General features: G+C 43.5%; 1 protein-coding gene across 1 annotated transcript; it reads right to left on the bottom strand.

Moving 5' to 3' along the window:
- Positions 1-510: 510 nt before the first annotated feature.
- Positions 511-11,274, bottom strand: LOC144505257 (nucleophosmin-like). Its single transcript, XM_078231301.1, has 11 exons — positions 11,111-11,274; positions 9,678-9,760; positions 8,345-8,464; positions 6,847-6,940; positions 5,425-5,558; positions 4,979-5,010; positions 4,510-4,555; positions 3,442-3,537; positions 2,487-2,585; positions 1,686-1,757; positions 511-653 (listed from the first exon to the last, which is right to left on the bottom strand). Exons 1-11 carry the CDS (start codon positions 11,166-11,168, stop codon positions 606-608), a joined length of 882 nt encoding a protein of 293 aa, XP_078087427.1. The 5' UTR covers positions 11,169-11,274; the 3' UTR covers positions 511-605.
- Between the last annotated feature and the right edge of the window lie 1,564 nt (positions 11,275-12,838).

Raw genomic sequence — 12,838 nt, 5'->3', positions numbered from 1 at the left:
GGGACAGCAAGTAAATTTAAGGAGTTAAGACAGATTTTTAATTGGTAATGGGTTTAAGGGTTATGGGGAAAAAGCAGGAAAATGGGAATGAGGAACATAACAGCCATGATCGAATGGTGGAGGGAACACAATGGGCTGAATGGCCTAATTCAGGTCCTATATCTTATGAACTTAAAATTTCCTAGACCTCGTCAGTGAATCCCAGCCCTCTCCCTGGCCACTAGAGACCTCAATGAGTTGCCAAACCCTTTAATTTGTCACCAGCAAAACCATCTACTTCCAACTCTATAACATTGCAGGCTGTCTAACTGGGGCCGAAAACCTCAGCCATGCTCTTGTTATTCCAGATTCAACTATTCTAATGCTCTTTGTCTCCCATCTTCCACCCTATCAACTTCAGTTCAAAGCTCTGCTGCTGGATCCTAACTCACACCAAAATCACCTTCACCCATTATCCCATGTTTACTGATCTCCATAGGAGCAGAAAGCATTGGAGTGCAACAGACAGCATTGTAAAACAAACTGGTTTATTTAAAATGACAGATGCATGTAAACAGATTCCTGCAGATAAAACTCTTCTCTCTACTTTCCTTCCTACAGATCCTCTACTTCCCTTCCACGGTTTGTCTCCATGCCCAAAGCTCTTTGATGATCTAGAAAACAGAAATATAGTTAATATCTTGGAGAATACTGCAGCACAGAAACAAATCATACACTCCAACAGGTCTACGCAGGTGTTTATATTCCACAGCCTTCCACCTTCTCTCATTCTTAATCAAATCTTTGTTCCTTTCTCCCTCCAGCATACCTACCTTCCTGATATACATCTGTTATTCAATGCCACTTCACAGGGTAGAATCTGAACATTAATGTCAAAAACCCACATCAGGTTACCCACAATCTTTTCTTCCTCCAGAAAGACGCCCCAGCCTATTTGAACTTTCTTGATAATTAAAACTTCTCGATATCATCCATGCCAATATATTTTCCACCTTATCCAGGGCCTCATCATTTTCTAATATTGAAACCAGAAGTGTTAACAGTACTTTCTAATTTATAGTTTTATATAACTTGACACTTTGAACCTTATCTCGCTATCTTTCTGGAATTAACCCAAACTGCTACTTCTGTGAATATGAACATACAACCCCTTCCAAATCATTTCTCCATCTACTCAGTGACAATTTACACATCCATTCTGCAAATGTCTCCATTTGATTACAAAGCAATGAAACCCCACCCAGCAGCTGCTAATACAGGACAATACTCTCACTCGGCCCAATCTTGGCCACTTAGAAGCTCATGCTCACTTGCTGAAAACTAATTATTTTTCTAACTTTCCTCAGTTCTGATGCAAACTCACAGGCCCTGGAACATTAGCTGGCTTTTCTCTGCACAGATGCTGCCTGAACAGCCGAGTATTCCCAGCAGTGTGTTTTTCCGGACTTGTCAGGATTCTATGGGTTATGAGCAATGCTCCTGCCAGACTTCACACATTTACCCCAACAATAAGCAGCAATAGGTAACTCCAGTGGACTGGGATCAGAGCTGCATTCACAATCAAAACGGTCAAATTGACACAATAGCTGAGAAACAAGTAACAAACTACAACAAGAAGCTGGCTACACGGTTAATATCTTGGCAGTCTGAAAAAAATAATGAACAATACTAAAACAAGCACTCACCTTTGGGTCCTCTATCCTGAAGCCATGTTTAAGGTAGTTTACAAACTTCGACTCCATTTTGGGCAGACCACCCTGTGAAGAAGAGATGCAGCATGACGTTCAGCACACCTACAATAGTGAACCTGAACTTCTGGAATGAACAGTTACTCCCCACTCTGGACCCTTGTGTTTAATGAGTGATATGATTAAACAGAAGCGATTATAACGTAGGATCCTGAATCTTACAGAACACCATTCAGTCCATGTCACTTAGTGCACTTTCCCTATAACTCTGCAAATGCTCTATGGCCGAGGCAGTGTATTCCGCATCTTAACGCGCTGCAAAAATTCTACTCACCCTATTGATTCTATTGACAATTACTTACTGAACCCACCAATTGAACATTTCCCACTATGCATTTGTATCAAACTCCTCAATTTTGAACATTTGGGATTCTATTCTGAGCTTCTAGCTGATCCCAGTAATAGAATTGGGAGAATTCTACTGCTCAAACATTTCACAAATCAAGGGAACGAACACAGTATTAATCCACACAGAGTACATGAAGGTACTAGGATCGAGCTGTAATGCAGTCAGTCTCCAGGATAATGAGGAATGGTCACTATGCTGGACATTAATGCAAAACTCAACCTTAAAGAGCCAGTTATCCTTGAAATTAATGTCAAACACAAAGCAGATCAGACTCGTGCCTTCTAATGCTTTCGGTATTATACATTTTCTGTTTCACAAGATTGGATTCCCCATTTGAAGCTGATTATATATGCCAGTGCTTGAATTGGTACAGCTTTCTCTCTACTCACTTTCTCCACTGAAGTCTTCAACTTGGCCCTGATTTCTTCAACGTTCAGGGAGCTCTTTGGGGTTTTGGGTGTCTTGGGTTTACTGCTGGATTGTGGCGTCTGAAAGAGATAGCAAACAGTCAGCACAGCACTGCCAAGAAAAACACCACCATTTACCACACACCCAGATTGAACATGGAAAAGGCAGCAAATGGTCAAAATGCCTCAGAACATTGCAGCTAAGAAATTCAATTCCCCCAATCACATGTAAAGGTAGTTTCACCATTACTCTACCTTATAAAAAACTAGGCAGTGATCTTTGGACCTGGGACTCAAACACCTCATTTAATGTGAACATTTCTTCGTGGTATGTGGATGTCAGCTGACTAGGCCAGTATTTGTTGCCCATTCTTAGTTGCCCTTGAGCCACCTTCTTGAATTGCTAATCTGTGTAATGGAGATACACCTACAGTGCTGTTGGGGAGGGAGTTCCAGGATTTTGATCCAGCAACAGTGAAGGAACAGTGATATATTTCCAAGTCAGGATGGCGTGCAAGTTGCAGCTGATGGTGTTCCCATACATCTGCTGCTCTTGTCCTTCGAGATGGTAGAGCTCACTGGTTTGTAAAGTACTGTCTAAGCAGCCTTGGTGAGTTGCTGGAAGTGGAGTGTATTCCATCACATACCTGACTTGTACCTTATAGATGGTGGAACAAGCTTTCAGGAGACCGGAGCTGAGCAACTCACCACAGAATTCCCAGCTGTTGATCTGCTCTTTTAGCTCCACAAAGCTACTTATACACAAAACTCTGTAAATTTGTGCTATAAGTCAATGTAAAGCAGCAGCTGAGATGCAACTAAATTCTGCCTGAAATTCACTTGCAAGCATCACCCAACAGAACACTATCTGACCTCTCTGTTAGACAAGTTGAACGGAAGAAGCATCACTGCAAACGACTGGGTAAAAGTCACTAACCTTTGGCGGTTTGTTAGCTGGTGTGGATTTAGTGGGCGTTTTGCCATTTTGATTGGGAGTCCCCTTTGATCCAGGGGCAACCTTGAGGGGAGTTTTCTGCAGAGGATGCAAACACGATTGAAAAAATAACAGCATGAATCTCAGAGGTTTCAGGTAGTTACTTAATCTTATTAAACCTGAAATCCTGTAGCTTGCTTACTTTCCGACTACCTGACAATCTCCAACTCAATTCTTCAGCATCCCTCATCTCACCACTATCGTCATTGAGGCCCCATGCTGTGCAACACCCTCCATGAACCCCTTAGTCTGTCTCACCTTTGAAAACCAGTGACAAACTCCAGCCCACCTCCATCCTTTCACAATAGCTCATTCCATGGGTCCATGTCAGCTTTTGTCAAATTATGCCCCTGTGAAATGCCTTGAAAGCTTATTTTAATATCAAGATGCTATACGAATGCAGGTTGTTATAATACACCTAGAATCGGTCACTTTGTGGCACCCAAGTGAGAGTTCCTGACCACATCCTAAGTCCAACTTCACAATATCTTTGTCCAGTTTCCCAACTGGATCCTGACTCAGGAATATGAGTGGGCCATTCAGCACCGTCAGTCTGTTCTACAATTCAATGCGGTCATTGTTATCACACAATAATCTTGTCTAGCAAAAAGCTAATTGATTTTTAGATTTAAAATGAATTGAGCTCACATCAACTGCTTTTTGTGGGATAGTTCCACATTTCTATCGCTCTTTTGAAAATGGTCTGGTTGGCTACCCTTCCATAAATTATATGCTTTAACAGTCAAAGTTAACAGGGGGAAGGTGGTGGCACAATGATATTGTTGCTGGACTAGTAATCCAGAGATTCAGGGTAATGCTTGGGGACCTGGGTTTAAAATCACAGCAGATGCTGAAATTTGAATTCAAAAGAAATAAATCTGGAATAAAAGTTTAATAATGACTGCGAAACCATTGTTAATTGTCGTAAAACCTATCTGGTTCACTGATGTCAGTGCAGTCTCCACAGGTCACAGCTTTTAGTATTCTGTAAATGTGGTTTACCAGCTATACCTTTTTTGCTGGGGCTATGCTCTCCTCATCTTCATCATCCTCCTCCCTAGAAGAAAGAAACTCCTTTAGTGAGGTGCATTGTACAGCTCTTAACACTGGATACATTCCCATGTCTGAACACCGCTTGCTGTCTGACATGTCTGTCGCAAACCTTTGCCTTGGAGTATCTGCGTCATTGATATTAAGCAAAGCTTTCAATGTCAAGACCTTCAGCTATATCCTATGATCAATATGGAACAGATGTAACTAAAAAATTCTGTTAAAAATACTGTAGCAGATAAACATTAATATTCGGAAAGAAGGTAATTCCTTACTAAACTCTTCAGTTTAACTTTTGCTACTCAGTTCTTATTTCAGCTGCCCCCAGTGCTGCTGTCAGTTCCTGTCAGGAACAAGACAGATCAAAAACTTTGCCATAGACATGACAATACTTCCCAATGAGGCCACATAAAAAAATCATAACACTCACTCATCATCGTCGTCTTCCACTTTCATTTTTTTCTGTTGATCAAAATGAGATGTTTTAGGTTGGTAACACTAATATTTATCACTGACACTGTAATGCATGAGAGGGGGAGGGGAGAGGGACGTGGTGGGGGCAGGAAAACCTGACAAGGAAGCAAACGCACTTCTCTGGAAATATTTTTATCTGGGCAGGTAACACTTCTGTACAAATCTTCTCTACCCACAGATGCAAAAGACATACCGAGTTTACACTACTCAGAGATTTGAATTCCCCCATGTCCAGCAGACAAAATGCAGGCTAACACTGCTTTCAATCCGGTCAAGTTCTCAAATACAAGTCAAACTGAAACAATCAAGCTGTGCTGGAAAAAACAGGGGAGTGATCTGCTTTGTCAGAATAGTGACGGGTAAATTTGCCACCATTCTCTGCTGCACAGTGAATGCACTTACCTGCATTACTTTGGATGGCCCAACAGCTGGTCGCTTTATTGCTGGTTTTGGTGTGGCATTCTTCAGCATGCTGTCATTTTCATCATCAGATTCCAAATCCTCATCATCCGAGTCCAAATCCTCATCATCCAATGCTTAAAAACACAAAATGAAAGGAACTGAAGTCACCACGATCTTCACCTCAAAGTCTCCTGACTGCCCCAGACCTGCACAAGAAACCTTTCTACAATAAGGGCAGAGATGGAAGGTATGGAATGTGTCTACCTATTCCCCAATATCAATCACCTTCAGAAAACCTGTTCAATACAAGCAAAAGGAATCCTTATCTTAATACTGAGATGTATTGGAAATATAGCGATCGGTGTTTAATCCAAAATAAGGTCAACCCTTTAGTTCATAAAAATACCAGCCTGGAAATCAGTTTCCACGTTTGCATAAATACTGGGCACACTGCTTCCAATCAACAGTATCAGATAGGAAATTGTCATTGACTTCAGGAAGCATAGTGGAAAACATGCCCCTGTCTACATCAACAGGGACAAAGTAGAAAGGGTTGAGAGTTTCAGGTTTTTAGATGTCCAGATCACCAACAACCTGTCCTCTTTCCCCCGTGCCGACACTATAGTTAAGAAAGCCCACCAACACTTCTACTTTCTCAGAAGACTAAGGAAATTTGGTATGTCAGCTACGACTCTCACCAACTTTTACAGATGCAGCATAGAAAGCATTCTTTCTGGTTGTATCACAGCTTGGTATGGCTCCTGCTCTGCCCAACACTGCAAGGAACTACAAAAGGTAGTGAACGTAGCCCAATCCATCACACAAACCAGCCTCCTATCCATTGACTCTGTCTACACTTCCCGCTGCCTCGACAAAGCAGCCAGCATAATTAAGGACCCCACACACCCCGGACATTTTCTCTTCCACCTTCTTCCTTCGGGAAAAAGATACAAAAGTCTGAGGTCCCGTACCAACTGACTCAAGAACAGCTGCTTCTCTGCTGCCGTCAGACTTTTGAATGGACTTATCTTGCATTAAGTTGATCTTTCTCTACACTCTAGCTATGACTGTAACATTACATTCTGCACTCTCTCGTTTCCTTCTCTACGAACAGTATGTTTTGTCTGTATAGCGCGCAAGAAACAATACTTTTCACTACATAATACATGTGACAATAATAAATCAAATCAAACAATGCTGCTAACTGTGTCTTAGAACAGAAACATTAAATACATCTTTGTCTTCAGACATTCCCCAAGTGCTTCCAACAAGATGATGGCCCAGATTTGAATTATCTCACTCCCTGTCCCCTCAATTTTTTAGCACTTTAAATCTAAATGTGAGATCAATTATTTGGCTGCACTCTGATACTCCACTCCTCACACACCCTTGTCCAACAGCTAATCCCTTGCGCTCACTTACCGATGAGGTGCTGGCCACTGATATGCACAGGACCTGCTCCAGATTTGAGTCGGAATGTCACAGGTGGTGTGATTTCAAATCCTCCCAAACTAACCTGCATAAAACAGAAAAGTAACGATTACCAAGAAAATGTTTCTGTCATGTAAACCCAGCAACACCAGAGAATCCCTGCACAATTTATGTTTTAAGCTGTTCGGACCATTCAATCTGTTATCCATGTAACAGTCTATAGGCCATTTCTGGCCAATACCACAACAGAATGAATCACAGTTCAGGATACGTCTTTCGAGTTGCACTTTGACAAGTTGGTTGGATGTGAATTTTTACTCAGCTCCCAGCTGGGCATCAAGGGTTTGTTAGCCTTTAGTATAGGAGCTTTACCAATAGATGTTAAATCACTGATCAGTTCTTAACTGCTTAATCAATGCAAATTAATGGGCATAGTAACTTCATTGCAGTGCTAAATGTAAGCCTACTTGTGACACTAACAAATAAACATTAAAAAATATTTATTAAAACTTAAATGTGAAAGAGGTTCCTCAATATTGTGTCCAAGTGACCGATCAACATGAACATAAGTAACACCTCACTAAAGCATGACAAATTAAAAATAAAGCTCAACAGGGAGCCAAACAGTGTACTGTGGATGTTGGAAATCCTGCAGGTCAGGCAGTATTAGTGGAGAACAGGGAGCAACTTTGATGACTGGCTGTCGAACAGAAAATGTCGAATTCCAGCTCAGAGACATTTGTAGCCTGATCTTAACCTGCAACGAACTGAAAATCAAGGAGTACAGCATGGCTGCTGGAAACATGCTCAATTAATGTCTCCAGAATGTTAACTACAGAATATCAAATATCTTTTGGGTGCAATATAGTGCATTGCATTCCTGTTTAAGACTCTGAATCATGTTTCCTATCTTACAAGACTACCTATATTCCAAGATAGTCACCGATCTGTAATGAGATTTATAATATCCTGATGCATGGTGGCACATGGTTAGCACTGCTGCCTCACAATACCAGGGACCCGGGTTCGATTCCAGCCTTGTGTGACTGTGGAGTTTACACATTCTCCGTGTCTGTGTGGGTTTTCTTCCACAATCCAAAGATGTGCAGGCAAGGTGGATTGGCCATGCCAAATTGCCCCTCAGTGTCTCAAGATGTCTAGGTTAGAGGGATTAGCAGGGTAAATGCATGGGCCAAAGGGAATAGGGCATGGTGGGCTTGGGTAAGATATTCTGTCGTAGAGTTGGTGCAGACTCTACAACCCGAAAGGCCTCCTTCTACACTGCAGGAATTCAATTATTCTATGTTTCAAAAGGCGATATATAAATGCAAGTTCTCTCTTTTAGAACAGACAGCCAAATTAATATTGCAAACAGTTAAGATTTCAAAGAGCCTGATATAAAATATCTAGCACTGACCCAAATTATAACCATCACAAGTCTTTCCCAGAGTTCCCCAATCTATCTTTGACGCATAAAGTGGATACTCACCGTCGGCTGTACTGACAACTTCAGAGCTGCCAAAGTGATCTTCATGTTTTTGCCTTCAGCATTTAAGCCTTCTGCTTCGATCAGATGCAAGTCATCACTTGCACCAACACCAAGGCAAACCTGGAAAAAATCAATCCCATGAATAGAGTTTAAGAAGCTGTCACATTAGAAATTGCAAAATGCAATCAATCATATCAAACTGTACTTGGGTTTAACATGTAGATCAAAATCCAAACTGACATTCACTTCAGTGCCCTGTGGGATAAATGTTTGGGGAGAGAGAGATGTTGTGCTAATATCACCAGAGTAGTAATACAGAGACCAGAGCCAATTCCCTGGGGACACAGGTTCAAATCTGACTACAGCTACTGCAATTCTGAAATATAAAGCTAGTCTTAATAATGTCACATCGATTGTCATAAATTCACCAATATTTTATGGAATAATTTATGGAAGGAAATCTGCCATCCCAATATATTGTCTGGCCTACACCACAATGTGGTCGACTCTGAAACGGTCGAGCAAAGCAATGGCAATTAGTGATGGGCAACAAATAGTGGCCTTGCCAGCTAGACCCACATTCCATGGAAGATTTTTTTTTAAACTGAAAATAAGGACAAGTTTTGGCCAACAATCGAAATTCACCAATTATTCAAAACTTTGAATGTATAACACATATCCTTACGCACCAATAATATAAATATCTGAAAATGAGGGATATATAGTCAAAATATTAAATTCCCTCATTACATGGAGCAGCACAGTGGCAGTGGTTAGCACTGCCGCCTCACTGTGCCAGGGACCCGGGTTTGATTCCTAGCTTGGGTGACTGCCTGTGCGGAGTCTGCACATTCTCCCCGTGTCTACATGGGTTTCTTCCAGGTGCTCCAGTTTCCTCCCACAGTACGAAAGACAAGCTGGTTAGGTGAATTGGCCATGCTAAATTCTCCCTCTGTACTTGAACAGACACCGGAATGTGGCGACTAGGGGGATTTTCACAATAACTTCATTGCTGTGTTAATGCAAGCCTACTTATGACACTAATAAATAAACGTAAATTTACATTCACTAAGTGACCACCTGTACAATTCCTGTACGTGCTGCTTTGTAGCCTCCACACGCCCCCATCATCAGCACGCAGATTTGCAGCCATTACATGAATTTTAGGAAGAATCTGCCCATTAAGTTGGTTAAAACCTTCTGCTGTGATCAGAAATTCTGCCGTGGCATTAGAAAAGGCTCTTGGGTTCACGGCAAGTCTTTATTCGGTAAAGTGCTGTCAACATTTTCTGCAGCTGGTCAGTAATATGAAAAAGGTGACAAACACACTCACCGTTCTCAGAGAAAGCTGATGCTCAGACTCATCATCATCAACTTCCATCTTGTATTCTTTCTCACCCGCCTTCAGCTCACATCCTGGAGAGAAATGTCACTCATTGAACAGAGCCATGATATGAACACATATAATGTTGCAAACCATCACAAGCAGAAAAGGAAAAGTAACTCTGCATCACCGAGACAGCAGCAATTCACCTAGTACAGGTCCCCCCAGTTGCATTGGGTAGCTGGCGGCGACCACCTCTGTGAAAAACTTACCCCTAACATCTCCACTGTACCTACCCCCCAGCACCTTAAACCTGTGTCCTCTCGTAGCAGACATTTCCACCCTGGGAAGAAGCCTCTGGGAGTCCACCCGATCTATGCCTCTCAACATCTTATACACCTCTCTTAGGTCTCCTCTCATACTTCGTCTCTCCAAGGAGAAAAGACCGAGCTCCCTCAGCCTATCCTCATAAGGCATGCCACTCAATCCAGGCCAACATCCTTGTAAATCTCCTCTGCACCCTTTCAATCTTTTCCACATCCTTCCTATAGTGAGGCGACCAGAACTGAGCACAGTACTCCAAGTGGTGTTGCACTAACTCCAATTTAAATATAGGTGTAATGTGGAGACCAAAACCTCATACAGTACAGATATGCGGTGTTAGCACTGCCTTCTAATTGTGGTAAGACTTCTTGACTCTTCCATTCCAATTCCCTCGTCATAAAATCTAACATACCATTTACTTAACGAATTCCTTGCTGAGGCCGACATGCTTGCAGTATTCCACTTGTTACAGCCCTTCAACCCAGTTTGCTTGTTTTCTATCCGCTAGCCCATCCTCAGACCTAATAGCCCATTATCCCCATCCAGGAAACCCAATTCTGAGCAATAATGTTTTGTGCAACACCTTCTCGAATGCATTTTGAAACTCTAATTTCATCAGTTCTATTTTAGTAACTAGATCTTCAAAACAAAAATCAAGACAAAATTGCCAACCAGGCATGCCTTCTGTAAAACCACGTAGACTTTGTTTAATCAGAGCATGATTACAAAGTGTTTTAAACAAGAGGCCAGTATTTTTCAGTTGTCAGACTAATTGCTCTCTTTGTTCTCTCCTTTCTTCACGATGGATTGAAATTTGTTGTTAAATTCCAATCCACTGCAAATTTCCACAATCATAGCCAGCACAAATCCATTCTCCCTGCCGCTATCTCTGTGAGTCTCCTCCAGCTCCCTCTGCCATCCTCCCGGTGCCTGAGGCCGGGGATCCGAGGCTGCTACCGCAACACGTGGCTCCATCTCCACGTGGCGGCGGCGGCTCCGCACCGGGAGCCGGGGCCTGAGCCTTTGCCGAGGGACTCATCCCTGGCAGCAGATGCCCAGCTCCCGTTAGACATAATTTCCCTTCCCCCTGGAGCCCAATCCTCAGTCCCAGCTCTTACCGAACAAGAAGCTCTGCGGCCTCACGGGCGCTGCACTCTCTATATCGCAATCCGCCATCTTGGTCTCCTTCTGGGCCGATGGCCCCGTGTTGTCCGCTTTATATACCCGAAACGCGGCCCCGCCCCTTTCACAGGCCCGCGCTTCCACTCAAGCCCCTCCCCTCCCCCCCTCAGTCCCCGCCCCCTCACCCTCGAGCCCCGCCCCTCACGTCTCCGCGTCCACGCAGCCTCGTCTCTGCACTGAGTCCCCTCTGCTCCGTTTGGCCCCGCACCCCAGGCATGTTTCCTCGCACAGGCCCCGCCCCCAGCTCCGCCCCTTCCACTCAGCCCAGAACTTCCATCCAAAGCCGCTCCACCGCGCCCCTTCAGTCAGCCCCGCCCCTTCGCTGAGCCGTCTCCTCCGCTGGGCCCCGCCCCCAGTTGTCAATTACAGGCCACGTGACGGGCCAGCGCCTGCAGAGGATGCCGGAAGTGGGGCCTAGCAGCCCGCTGAACCTGAGCCCTCACGTGGGGAGCAGCTATGAACCGTTAACATGTGGTTTGTGAAGCAGGAGCTGTTTGTTTGGAGAGACTGAGTCAAGCTCCACACAGTGGTTTGGTATTTTAGTGTAGACTGTAGTGGAATTATTCACTCAGTTAGTGGTGTTAGTATTGTTTGTCAGCTCTATGGTCACAGTTACTGTCTTTTCTCTTTGTAGGGAGGGCAAGTGAGACAATTTCTGAGGTTGATGTAGTTCTAATATGACAGCCTGTTGATGGAGGTTTAAAGCAACCTGAGTGAGTGATACACTGAGTCATCCAACACACTCCAGGACCTCGCATAAAAACCAGGGCAGGACTGAGGGAGTATTACCCTATCGCAGGTCTCAGCCTTTGGATAGTAAACCCAGGCTCCATCCACCTCTCTAGCGAATGTAAAGGATTCCATCATTGTTTCAGGGAGTTATCCCTGGTGTCCTGGACAGGCAAATTGGTATGGATGCTAGAAATGTGGCATAAGTGCTGAAAATACTTGTGGAGAGAGGAACAATTAACGTTTCGGGCTAATGGCCTTTTATCAGAATTCAGTAGTTTAAAATAAAAGCAAAATACGTGGATGGGGTTGCTAGAATCTGAGACAAAAACAGAAAATGCTAGAAAATCTCAGCAGGTCTGAGAACATCTATGGGGAAAGACTAGAGCCAACATTTCGAGTCTAGGTGACGCACCTGTTGAGATTTTCCAACATTTTCTGTTTTTGTCTCCGTAGTTTAAACCTGCACTGGGTTTCCTGGGCCTTGGGGACGTTGCCACAGCAGGAAGCCGAGGACAGCTTCAGGGAAAAGGTGCAGCATTACTTGTGAAGCTAAAAGAGTAAGAAGGCTTCCTCTTCGTCCCCCAAAGCTTAACCTTCATTGCTGTCAGAATCTTCAGCAACCTTGTTCCTACAGTATGTGGGAAAACATGGACTCCTGGGCTTCCTGAATTAGACTCTTTTCCCCCTCTCCTAATATGTACCTGGTCTCCTTATTCTGCCTTATTTCCTACCAGTATGGCACAGCACAGTGGCAGAGTGGTTAGCACTGTTGCCTCACAATGCCTGGAATTTGGGTTTGATTTGGATATTGAGTGACTGCCTGTGTGGAGTTTGCACATTCTCCTCATCTGTGAGTATTTCCTCCTGGTGCTCCACTTTCCTCTCAGTCCAAAGATGTGTAGGTTAGGTGGATTAGCCAAAGTAAATGTGTG

The sequence above is a fragment of the Mustelus asterias genome, chromosome 16 (assembly GCF_964213995.1).
Source record: "Mustelus asterias chromosome 16, sMusAst1.hap1.1, whole genome shotgun sequence".
Lineage (NCBI taxonomy): Eukaryota > Metazoa > Chordata > Chondrichthyes > Carcharhiniformes > Triakidae > Mustelus > Mustelus asterias.
This window is presented reverse-complemented; position numbering and strand designations above follow the sequence as displayed.

Bases quoted from the DNA above. Each gene is read 5' to 3' on its own strand.
- LOC144505257 (XM_078231301.1), bottom strand. From the start codon at position 11,168: ATGGCGGATTGCGATATAGAGAGTGCAGCGCCCGTGAGGCCGCAGAGC. The intron at 4,556-4,978 runs GTGAGTGTTATG...TCTTTCTTCTAG, and splicing joins GTGGAAGACGACGATGATGA to GGAGGAGGATGATGAAGATG. The intron at 1,758-2,486 runs GTGAGTAGAGAG...TCTTCTTCACAG, and splicing joins TGAAGACTTCAGTGGAGAAA to GGTGGTCTGCCCAAAATGGA.